Source organism: Sus scrofa, chromosome 5 (assembly GCF_054392235.1).
Source record: "Sus scrofa isolate SSC_HxYL_T2T_F1_AM1 chromosome 5, Sscrofa_HxYL_maternal_Yorkshire_Landrace_v2.0, whole genome shotgun sequence".
NCBI lineage: Eukaryota > Metazoa > Chordata > Mammalia > Artiodactyla > Suidae > Sus > Sus scrofa.
The window spans coordinates 107526783-107539708 of record NC_139387.1 but is presented as its reverse complement, the minus strand read 5'-3'; the positions used below and the strand labels follow the sequence as shown (position 1 = coordinate 107539708).

Sequence of the window (12926 nt, the reverse complement as noted above, 5' to 3'; positions counted from 1 at the left end):
ATTTTCCCACTGTACAGCAAGGGGGCCAGGTTATCCTTACATGTATACATTACAATTACAGTTTTTCACCCACCCTTTCTTCTGTTGCAACATGAGTATCTAGACAAAGCTGTACTTTTTAAATCCCTTTATCTGTTTTTGTCTTTGTACTTTTAAAATCCCTTTATCTGTTTTCGTCTTTCTTTCCTAAGTGTTCTCTGTATTTATTATTTTTTTTTAAATTTTTTTAATTTAATTTTTTTTAGGGCTGCACTTGCGGCATTATGGAGCTTCACAGGCTAGGGGTCCAGTTGGAGCTGTAGCCTCTGGCCTACCCCACCGCCACAGCAACGCCAGATCCCAGCCATGTCTGTGACCTACACCACAGCTCATGGCAATGCCGGATCCTTAATCTACTGAACGAGGCCAGGGATCGAACCCACGTCCTCATGGATCCTAGTCGGGCTCATTACCGCTAAGCCAAGATGGGAACTCCCGAGCTCTTGATTTTAAAGTCCCATTTTAAGTTACCTATACAGGAGAGAGGCAGTGTGGTCAGCGTACAGCCTCCAGGGCTCTGGGTGACAAAGGGCATCTTCCTGTGTTCTGTTTGGTCACTTACCTGTTCCTCCAAGCCACGGTCATGTGGTTTGTGTTTGTAAAAGCATCATCTTTCTGCTGGCTTTCTACCTCTCTTTCTTTCCCTGAGAGAGAGGCCTGGTCCACATTATGCACTAGGTAAAAAGGAATGGATGATTAGAATTGTGTTGAAAAAAGGGAGCCAGAGTGTTTAGCCTTCTGTCTTTCTTATTTGTGAGTGAAGGACAGCTAACCTAACCAACTGGACAAATGACGAGAATTAAAATAGCTTCTTGTAGAAAGAGATCTCAGGGTGCAATGGCCTTGGTAACCGAGATTAAACACGCCCCCAGGGACTGTGGCAGGGAAACTTCCAATCAGCTGAATCTGTCTGCGGGCCACCGTCAAATCCAGACAGCACTGATAGGGTGAATTACAACCTGCTGGCGCAAACAGGATGTGCGTGTGGTGTCCAGCACGGCCACCCCTGCCCTGCAGGCTCTTTCAAAGCCTCATAAGCCACAGTTTATGATGAAACTGAATGTCGTGATTCTTTACTCTGTCTCGTTACCCTGACCTCAGGCCTCTCATCCGAAGGCTTCATTACAGCACAGAAGGGTTGAGTAACCTGCGCAGACCTTAGAAATAACAGAGCTGACATGTGGACTCCTAGAGATGGGCTCCAGACCCTTGTTCTCAAGCTTAGGTGGTCTCTCTGACAGTAATTGCCGTAAGAGCTGCCAGTTCTTGAGGGCTTATGATGTGCTAGGGTCTGCCCTTTTTCACATGCTCCATCTTGTTGAAGCTTCTCACTGCCTTTTATGTAGGCATTACCCCATTTAATAGATGAGCATAGGGAGTCTTAGGGGGAGATGAAGAAATACAAATAGTGACTCCCTTGAATTTGTCCTGAAGCCCATGGTCATGATATAGGTATTAATGTAACTTAGAAGAATTAGGGGAGGTAGTACTTCTTTTTTTTCTCGCTCTCTTTTTAAGGCTGCACCTGCAGCATATGGGAGTTCCTGGGCTAGGGGATGAATCAGAGCTGCAGCTGCCAGCCTACCCTACAGACACAGGAACACCATATCTGAGCCACATCTGTGACCACAGCTTTTGGCATTGCCAGATCCTTAACTCACTGAGTAAGGCCAGGGATTGAACCTGTGTCCTCATGGATACTAGTTGGGTTCTAACCTGCCAAGCCACAACGGGAACTCTATATTTCTATTATGCTTGATTCTTCATTCTCTTGTGACATCTGGGTCAATGACAATATGCTGCTACTCTGAGATGATTAAAAATTAAATATTATACTTACTATTTATAGTTCACAGAAGTTCAAGTCCAATCCAAATCCACATTAACAAACTAGTGGTCTATTTTGTGTTACTCAGAGCTTTAAAGCTTTTAAATATTAACACAATTAAAGAAGAAATCTATCAAAGTATATTGGAAATATTGAACTTTTACTTCTGCATTAAAAGGAAGAAATTGGGTTCATAAACTTTACAACTCTAAGTTCAAACACAACTTAGCTTGAACATATATATCAACCCTTTAATTTATTTTGGTGTTAGGGGAGCAGAGATTCTAGTAAAGCCTTCAAAATCAGAAGTAGTTTAATTCTATAGGCTGGTTATGGGAAAAAAAAATCAAATCATACAGTAAATCTGTTCGTGTCACATTTTATGTTTTACGAAACTTAAAGCTGATTACGTCACCTAATGCCGCATGCTAGTCAGACATTGTTTATTCTGGTTTTCAGGGCTACTATGACACCATGGATGCTGGTTACATGGATGAAGAAGGCTATGTGTATGTTATGTCTCGTGTTGACGACGTGATAAATGTTGCAGGTCACAGGATTTCTGCAGGTGCCATTGAAGAGGTATGGCTGAATACTGGTCTTTTATTCTAGTGTTTAGGGATGGATCGGAGCTAAAGTTGATATTGTGGTTAAGTCATCCCACCTGGAAAATGACTGGATCCTTCCTGAAGCCTAGGCTTGGTGGGTTCCTCTGGTGTCTTTGTCACCTCACTTTCCCTCGTGTGGGTTGTCCTGTTCCCTGTTCCTCACATTCTCCCATTCCTGCCTGCATGGAGGTGTGGCGTTTCGAGTATTTCCATCTACTTGTAATTTTTGGGAGAGTCTGAATACATTTGCTTCTTGATCCTTGCTACATAATTGCTCCCAGCTTCTTGATTTGCTCCTATTTGCATATAGTCTTTACTTGGTGTGAGATGGAAACATTTCATTATACTCTTAAGTCCTGAGACTTTTCTACCAATAGAAGTTGCACCAAGTCCCCAGAAGAGTGTTTAAAATGTTTTCGGTTGTTTACCTTAAAACAGAATAAAATCGATTTTTATTGTATAATGCTATGAGATTTTTACTTGTAGTGTAGATTCTTGTAACCATCACCAACAGATAGGATACAGAAAAATGTCAGCATTGCCAAAACATTTCTTCATAATGTCCCCTTTTTATTCTGACTCTCCCATCCCTAATCCCTGGGAAGCATTAATTTTTTTTCTGTTTCTATGGTTTTGTCTCCTCTAGAATGTCATAGAAAAGGAATAATACAGTATGTAACTTCTAGAGATTGAGTTATTTCATTTAGGAAAATGCATTTGCAGTCCATTCAAGTTGTCGTGTGTATCAATAATTCATACTTTTATATTGCTGTGCAGCAGTTCATGGTGCGAATGTACTAAGCCATGTATGTTTCTTTCACCCATGCAAGGATATTTGGGTTGCTTCTAGTTTGAGGCAGTTGCATCTAATGCTGTTATGTGCATTCAAGTACAGGGTTTTGTGCAAAAGAATAGTTTTCATTTCTCTAGAATAAATACGTATAGTGAGTTTGCCTGGTTCCGTGGCAAATATACATCTCCATTTATAAAGAACTGCCAAACTGTTTTCTAGAGTGGCTGTGCCATTTTACATTCCCACCAGCAGTGTCTGGAGGTTGCTATTCTCACCCTCATCAGCACTCGGCTGTGTAGTAGTTCTTTATTTAAACCATTCTGAGAGATGCGTAATGGTATCTCATTGTGCTTGTAGTCTGCTAGTCTGTAGTGGCTCATGATGTTGGAAATTTTCCTACATGAGTCGACAGACATGCCATAGATGAGAGAGAGGGAAAATTATTTTTCTCTGCTTGTAAGGAGGAAGGGGGCAGCTATCTTGCACCCCTCCGAAAGAGGTCTTCTTGGGAACATAATGGCCTGAATCCAAACTCCAGCTCTTTGATGTGTACATAACATCTCTCCAGGAGGCAGATAGCCCTGTGTGTCTCAACTTGGACAACCTAGAAATGTTTCCAAGTTCTAAGTCTTTTCTGACATGTAAGTACCTAGGAAGACAGTGAGCCAGTCTCCTCAAAACCTGGAGAGTTTAATCTAGGAGTCTAGTTTAGGTTGTACTCATTTGACCTCTCAGGGAAATTAGACCTTTTTATAATCGTCTCCTATCAGAGCAATTAACTAAACAAATAGCTGCTATAGATCAAATTCTCACAGTGTTTGAAGAGTGTCAGGAGGCTAGGGTTTGTACAGGAGCAATGAGAAAAGTTTTATTCCCCTGCAGATAGAATAGCTACATTAAAATCTTTGTCTGATAGTTGTAATATTTGGATCATCTTGGATTTGGCATCTGCTGATTAGCTTTTTTCTTAAGAAGTATTTAGGTTTTCCTGATTGTTTTTATGTCCAGTAGCCCTACATTTTCTCCTGGATATTTTAACTGTTACGTTAGCAGTTTATGGATCCTTTTAAAATCATCTGGGGTTATGTTCTTATGATTGTTTGTTTTAGCAGGTGGTCAGCCCAGTTAAGATCAGATCACCAATCCTTACCAGTTTTTTAAAATTTTTTTTTATTACTCAAATGAATTTATCACATCTGTGGTTGTATAATGATCATAACAATCTGATTTCACAGGATTTCCATCCCACAGCCCAAGCACATCCCCACACCCCCAAACTGTCTCCTCTGGAGACCGTAAGTTTTTCAATGTCTGTGAGTCAGCAAAGAAGTTCCGTCTGTCCTTTTTTCAGATTCCACATGTCAGTGAAAGCATTTGATGTTGGTGTCTCATTGTATGGCTGACTTCACTTAGCATGATAGTTTCTAGGTCCATCCATATTGCAAAAAATGGCGGTATTTCGTTCTTTTTAATGGCTGAGTAATATTCCATTGTGTATATGTACCACATCTTCTTGATCCACTCCTCTGTCAGTGTACATTTAGGTTGTTTCCATGTCTTGGCTATTGTAAATAGTGCTGCAGTGAACATTGGAGTACATGTGTCTTTGGGAGTCATGGTTTTCTCTGGGTAGATGCCCAGAAGTGGGATTGCTGGATCAAATGGTAGTTCTGTGTTTAGTTTTCTGAGGAATCTCCATACTGCTTTCCACAGGGGTTGCACCAATTTACAATCCCACCAACAGTGTAATAGGGTTCCTTTTTCTCCACACCCTCTCCATCGCTTATTGTTTGTACACTTTTGGATGATGGCCCATCCTTACCAGTTTCAAAGCCTTTACAGTTTCAAAGCCTTTACAGTGCTTTTCTGGGGCATCTCATTTGTTTCTTTGCCAGAGGCCCATCTGAAACTCAGGTTAAGTGCTCGAAATCTGTGCTGTGCTGATTCTGTTTGGATTCATGGATGCACAACTTGCGGGGTAGGCTCAGGACTTCATACTCAGATTTAAAGTATTGCTTTCAGGAGTTCCCATTGTGGTGCAGCAGAAACGAATCTGACTAGGAACCACGAGGTTGTGGGTTCGATCCCTGGCTCGCTCAGTGGGTTAAGGATCTGGCGTTGCCGTGAGCTGTGGTGTAGGCCGGCAGCTACAGCTCCAATTAGACCCCTAGCCTGGGAACCTCCATATGCCATGGATGCGGCCGTAAAAAAATAAATAAATAAATAAATCGCTTTCTCCAGCTCCTTCCCCACCATCTACCGTTCACTTTTTGATTCCCGGGGCTCCCCCTTACTGCTCTTCTTGGTATAAAATAGGGCTTTAGCCTTCCCTACTCCTGCTGGGGTCCATTCCTGCAAGGTCTACCTGCGTAGTGTCGCTTTGCTAGTGTTTGCCTGGTATAGGGCAGAGCAAGTCGTCAGCAGGGACTGGATGGCTGCTGATGGGGAGGGCAAGTGGCAGCGAATCTTTCCATGTTCTCTAGATGTCGGGTAGCTCCAGGGCGCCACCCCCAGGACCCTGCTGCTGGTGATGGTGGAGAGGGAGAGGACACAGCTTTTCAGCTGGCCTTCACCTGGTGTGTGGTGTGGACAGTCGGGAAGGTCACTACGGCTCAGCAGAAAAGAAGGGGGCGCAGCTTCTTTGTTGGGGCTCATCTGGAGGGAGGGAGGATTACATCAAAATGATTGTGTTCATCAGCGCCCCTGCTCCTTTTCTTGGACCTTAGTAGAAGCAGTAGGCATTTCTTGAGGCTTTTTCTGTCTTCTTTTATTGCTGCTTCCACATTGTGGACTGCTCTAAAACCCAGGCCAGAATATAGAGGAGGCAAAAGAAACCGACAACAAACGATAACAACAACCAAAGCCAAAAACCTCTAAACAAGCAAACAAACAAAAACCAGGGGACTTGCCATCAGCTTGCCTCTCAAGTGCTGACAGTGTCTGGTGGGCATATATTTTAGCTGGAGTTTTCTTTGCAATTAATGCAAGTGATGAGGTGGAATGTATATATTCTCTCTTTTCCAGAACCAAACCCCAAATCGTTTTCAAACGGAATGAGGCAAACTGCAGTTTAAGTGAAAGAAAATGTGTTAAGTAGCATGATTGACAATGCAGTGGGATTGGAATATGCAGAATCTTGGTTTAGTTCCCTTTTTTTCTAATTAAAAATGGTCACTTTCTCTAAAGGTTGTCCTTATCGTCAGCCCTAACTTCATGACTTAACATTTTTTGTCATGTAGGCTTTTTTTTTTTTTTTTTTTTTCTTAGTGACAGTCAGGATGCTATTATTTGAGTAAAAGGAAAGGATTTTATAAATAAAATGTTTTGGAACATGTGACTTTCACATGCTTTTATAATATTGTTTTTAACTGACTGTGCATCTTGCGAGAACCCGAAATTGAAATTGATGCTTCGTGAGTTTTGGTGTGTTGACAAAAGATGGTTCCGAGTGCATACACTTCTAATTTCTTGCTTGTAGGAGATTACCTCCAATATTCCGCTGCATTTCTGGCAGACTCAGCTAATCAAAATGCAGAGGTTACATGTGCACAGCTCTATCAGTCAGAATTCTTAGGGCTCTCTTTTGTTTTTAGAAGTGAAGGTGACAGCTGGGTCAGAGGTACCTGGTCCTTGGCTATGGTCCCACTGACATCTCTCTCACTCTGTGTAGCAGCAGACTGAGGCAGGCAGGAGACAGGCAGTTAAAACGTCAACACTGAAAAAAATGGGCCAGAATTCCTGGCATCTAAGAGGAATTTTGTCTCAGCCTTCAAGCCTTCTTGAAATGAATGTCTCCCTTTATATAAATTAAATAATTAACTTTTGATTGTACGATTATGTCTAATAAGAAAATGAATATCTGAATTCATATCAAGTTTGTGTTTTCTATTTTGGAATATACTAGAGGGTTGTGAGCCAACGTTTTTACTGGCTCTTTCCTAACTCCTAACAAATGGCTTCACAAATGGGTAATTAATATGTACATGAAATGTTTATATTGACGATATGACTAACTTTTACTCAAGTGACCAGACCTCATTTTGTAGTTAAATGCTTTTCCAGGATTTTTTTTTTTTTAATGATTTTCATTTTTTCCTTTATAGCTGGTTGACAGTGTTCTGTCAATTTTCTACTGTTCAGCAAAGTGACCCAGTCACACACACACATATACATTCTTTTTCTCTCATTATCCCCCATCATCTTCCATCCTAAGTGACTAGACCTAGTTCCCAGTGCTGTCCAGCAGGATGCCATTGCTTATCCATTCCAAAGGCAATAGTTTGCATCTGTTAACCTCACATTCCCAGGATTCTTAATAATGAGTGCTGGATTCCCCTCTGACTTTCTGAAGTAGGACCTGAGGGCCTTGATCCATAGAGAGTTTTTATTTGTAGAAAATGGAAATAGACTGTTGTTTTTATAAATGGTGAAAATATCTGGGCATATGCAATTTCCCAAAGTAAGATTTGACAGTTTATTACCTCACATAAGACGAAATCAAGCAGAAATTCTATTAAAATTACTACATCAAAAACATTTCAGGAAACTGTTCTTTTCTGTTCTTGACCTAAGAAAACGGAATCCTAGAATCGCTTTTATAAATTCAAGAGAACCTTATCCTTGCAGATTCCAACATACATCATGAGGTGTTCTGTAAATACTAAGGAACAAGCAAACCTTTTTGAACAGTCAATTAATATTTGAAAGCCTAGCATCTGGTTAGGCTACTTGCAAAACTTTGGTGGAAGTTCAAGATATTCTTAAGAAAATCGTGTCCCACATCGGCTACTTTTGGTCTTGAGCCAAAATTCCTTGGCGTCCATGTGAGCCTTTGCTTAGTTCTCTTTGACTGTGGTTGGCAGATATTTTCTCACAAAGATCTCCAGGGAACAAATTGGGCTCCTGATTTCATTCTTTCCCTTGTAGCTTAAGGTTTAGTTTGTTCAATGATCCTCCTGGTATCCTTGGGAACTTGGAGATCTGGTGTTAAAATACTGGGTTTAAAGCCTAGGGCAGTGTTCATGTACAATTTGCCCTTTCGAAGCCTCTTTTGACCAAAGCGTCACTGTTTGTTTTCCAAGTTAGCTATTTTGTTTTCTATTTTAGGAATGATTTCTTCAAGATGGGATATTTTTCCATAAAGTGCACATTCCACAAAGTCGCCATGCAATTTCATTTCTACCCAGCATTAAACAACTACTGGATTTAAATGGTTGTAAAATTGCTCAAGATTTTTCTGGGCCCTGATATGAATAGTAATGAAGATGTGTGATCTGACAGTTGCCTAGATGACGCCAACGTCAGAGGAAATAAAACGCTATTCCTCCTCTTTCCATTGCGAGTGTAGCTCCTTGCGTCTTATGAGGGGGCTTGATTTATACTTTTTTTTTGCTTTTTAGGGCTGCACCCACAGCATATGGAGGGTCCCAGGCTAGGGGTCACATCAGAGCTGTAGCCGTCAGCCTACACCACAGCTACAGCCATGCCAGATCCTTCACCCACTGAGCAAGGCCAGGGCTTGAACCTGCAATGTCATGGTTCCTAGTTGGATTCGTTTCCACTGGGACACGATGGGAACTCCCTGTACTAATTTTTCTAAAATTAAAATACTTAAAATGTAACTAAGAAACCTGTGTAATTTAGCCCACACAAACCATGAAACCTTTTAAATGCACTACAGTTTACACAAAAATGGCAGCAACAATGAATGACAGATATTTGCCAGACCTGTTTCCCTAAAGTTTATATGCTCACTTCTGGTGACACAGTTACGTCTTATGTGGTATCACTTTTTGGGGTGCTTGAATGGCAGTTAGCCACAGATGCTTCATGGATGGCATATGGAGGGGACATACGAATGTGGCTTTTGATTTTTTTTCCCCCTCGTAGGACATTCACTTGGCTTCTGCCCCTCTTACGTTGCCAAGACATATTTTGATGCTTTCCTTTCGACGATTCCGTTGTTGAAATCGTTACTTGGCATGCAAATACTGGTTGTGGAGCCAACATGGAAAACTGCCTCCCTTCCTTTATGGCATCTTTTTAACACTGATAGATTAATATGATGTTTTATCCATTATAATAATGAACCTAATTTACAGATGGCACATTCTGAAAACTGATGTGTCTCAAAGTTTTTTAAGAATTTATTTTCACTTGGCGAAAAATGGGAAACTTCGATATTTTTTTTTTTTTGTCTTTTCTAGCTGCACCTGTAGCACATGGAGGTTCCCAGGCTAGGGGTCAAATTGGAGCTGCAGCCCCTGGCCTACACCAGAGCCACAGCAACACGGGATCCGAGCCGCATCTGTGACCTACACCACAGGTCACGGCAACGCCGGATCCTTAACCCACTGAGCAAGGCCAGGGATCGAACCCGCAACCTCATGGTTCCTAGTTGGATTCGTTAACCACTGTGCCACGATGGGAACTCCTGAAACTTTGACATCATAAGGAATTGTGTTGTGTATTTTACTTGTGATTTTAAAATCCTCTCTGCCCTTAGGGAAAACCAGCCAGCATTTTCCCACCAAATTCTAAAAACACTAAGGCTCAGGATGCAAACATGGTGAAATTGAAATAGCAAGGTGAAAGAATGGCACACCAGAAGTTCTGATGTTCAGTTTCGTTAGTTAAAATTATGGTCACACTGGATAGGTCACACAATATTCTGATATATAAATATTGAACGCCTACCTTGGCAGTTTAAAAATTGAGGTATAGCGGCTCACAGCACGAGTGAACAACGCTTTAGTGAGTGGGCTTTGACCGTTAATCCTCTGGTTAGCTGTGTACACGTGCTTTTTACCCTACTCTAAGGGGAGACTGAGTTGGGATTAAAAGATTGGACTGACCGAGTCTGGGACCTCCCTGCCGCAGACCAGGTTCTCTGCCGTGGGCTCGTGATGGACAGACAGCCCTCCCTGCCAGAAGCCCAGCTCTGGCAAGAAAGTGTGTCTCCATCCTGCACACATGGGCTGAGACGTAAACAAGACCTTAAAAAGGGGAGAGCTGTGGACGCCGTTCCGAGAGCTGAGCCCGAAGCAGGGAGAGAAGGTGGTGGATTATGGTCTGCGTAGGATGCGTTTCGTAGGTTTTGAGTCAGGCCCAACTGCAGCAAAGAGGGCCTGGACACCTCTCCTCGGCAATGAAGCCGGTGGCACATACAGGACCAGACGTATCCATTTATTGGCCATGCACTATCCCTAGCACGGTAGGAGCCAAAAGCTGCACGGAGGGCAGCTCTGAATGATTGCTTTGCGGCTGATGCTGACTAGAGGATTAGGGGCGATGCTGAGTTAGGGGCATTGGGGGGTAGGACACTGGGTTTGACCCCAATGTCTGGCAGGTCACTGAGTCTTCTAGGAGGTCAGAGAAAAGAAAGCTCATTTTCAGCTTGGCTTCATCTAAAAAAAAAAATAATAAGTTTTTCATCTGGGATGGAAAGTTTGGGCTTTTTGGTAGCAGGTCCCTGATTGTGTTGGTTTTTCTCCTCCCTCTCTGAGGACTGTGCCTTTTCAGTTGAGTCTGTTAGCGTTTCTTTTCTTATATCGTCATTGCATGTGGTCGCTCTTTGACTTTGATCTTTTCTTTTCACAACTTTCTCCTCAGACAATTTCATCCGTGCTATAGGTCCATTACTCTCCTCATTAATGGCATTCCGATCTCCAGATTAAGGCTCTTCTCACATCCAGTTGCCTCGACCTGGATGTCTGAGAGAGACGTCCCTGGAGTATCTCCAACTCAATACAGGCTCGTTTCTCGCAAGCCTCGCCCTCACTCTCGGTCTCTGGCTTAGAAAATGACACCGCCATCCAACCAGCTGCTCAAGCCAAAAACCACAGAGTCACGTGTAACCCCTCTGACTTCTTGCTTCATATCCAGCTTAACCAGTTTTCCTCAGTGTGTCTCTAAAGAAACACTGTGATCTTTTTATACCCGCGACCGTAACCTCAGTGCCCCGTGGGCAGCCTCGGCAGCGGTTTCCCTGCATAAACCGTGACACTCACCCTCGCTGACCCTCTGTTTATTCTTCACCGTGAAACCGAAGTCCGTCTGTGTGTTTCGCATCCATTCTGAAGTGAGAGAGGCCATCTGTGACGACCACAGACTGTGTGACTCCAGCTAGAGTAACAGCAGAGGACTTTGGGGATAGTAGAAAAACTCAGTGGTTGCCAGAAGTTCCCAGGAGGTCAGGGGTGAATAGGCAGAGCACAGGGGATTTTTAGGGCAGGGCAACTATTCTGTGAAATTCTGTCTTCATGGACACGTGGCATGAGACCCAGAGAGAATGCAACACCGAGAGGGACGTCTCATGTCACCTATGGATGATGGGTGATAATGATGTGTCCCAGTGGCCATCGTTGTCATGACTGTACCTCTAAGGCGAGGGGTTCTTGTTTGGGGGAGGCTGTGGGTAAGTGGGGGAGAGAGATACATGGGAACCCCTTCCTTGCTGCTCAGTTTTTCTGTGACTCTAAAACGACTCTAAAAACATCCGTTCTAATCTCGCATCCCCTCCTTTCCTCTCGAAAGGGCTTTATGAGCTCCCCAGTGCCACCTTGGCATAGTCCTTCTCCACCTCTGCCGCTTCATTTCCTCTTGCCCCCTTGGCTCTCTGGCTCTCTGCTGCTCTCATTTAAATATGAACACTACAGGCCCGGTCTTGCCAAGGGGCCTGCACCCCTCCTCCGTGCCTCACCCCTGTCTCCAGACCCTTTAGACCCGAGCGCGTTGTCAGTTCGTCCGGGAAGGCTGCCCTGAGAATCACGTTCTTCTGCCAAGTTGATGGCTTTTGCTCTCGTGTTAAAAACCCAAGTTATTTCCCCAGAGCCTCTACCACTGTTATATTGAGATATTTAGAATAATTATTCATGGTTATTTATTAATACCCCCCTCCCCTCCCCGGCTGTAAGCACCACAAGACAGGACTCAGCCTGTCTTTGCTCACCATGCAGCCTAGCATTAACTCTGGAGGTTGGAAAATCAGAGATATTTAGGAAACGTTTGCTGGATTAGTGAATGGGAGGAGAAAGAAGGATTGGCAGACGAGCTGATGGTGACATGCGTTCACTCTCTTCTCCAGCCACCAAAATATACATTAATCTCTCAGAAAAGGACCTTTGACCTTTTTTGGGGGGGGCTGGGGAGAGGCTGCACCTGTGGCATGTGGAAGTTCCCAGGCTAGGAGTCAAATCAGAACTACAGCTGCTGGTCTACACCACAGCCACAGCCACAGCCACAGCCACGCCAGATCCGAGCTGCATCTTTGACGTGAGCTGCAGCTTGCGGCAACACTGGATGCTTAACCCACTGAGAGAGGCTGGGGATTGAACCCACATCATCATGGAAACTAGTCAGGTTCTTAGCCAGCTAAGCCACAGCAGGAACTCCCTCACCATTTTTAAAAGTCCCATCACAGGACAAAAAAAAAAAAAAAAAAAAAAAAATTAACCCTAAGCTTCCGTATTTCATGTGGTCACTCCATTCTGTGGGTTCTTGTGATTCTATATCTGTTTCTCCCTTTGAGGCATTTAGAGCTTAGAGTGAACAGTATGAAAATAGTTTCTCAACAGTGGTGATTGTCTGATGTCAGGTCTTCGCTCTACGTCTAGCTGCTTCTCCAAGTTTTGGAAAATCCTCTGTGATGGGTGGTCAC

At 43.3% G+C, this 12926-nt stretch overlaps 1 protein-coding gene across 5 annotated transcripts in view; it reads left to right on the top strand.

Annotated features, from left to right (window-relative positions):
• Nucleotides 1-12926, top strand: part of ACSS3 (acyl-CoA synthetase short chain family member 3) — a 149680-nt gene that overhangs the window by 132637 nt on the left and 4117 nt on the right. For 2 of the 5 annotated variants that reach the window (XM_084957730.1, XM_003481763.5), the window contains one exon: nucleotides 2327-2449. In XM_084957730.1, coding sequence (XP_084813856.1) covers nucleotides 2327-2449 — 123 coding nt within the window. Of the gene's footprint in view, nucleotides 1-109; nucleotides 2450-8374; nucleotides 8993-9503; nucleotides 12906-12926 lie in introns of those variants that run through there. The other 3 variants (XR_014804589.1, XM_021093057.2, XR_014804590.1) reach the window with 3 other exon arrangements.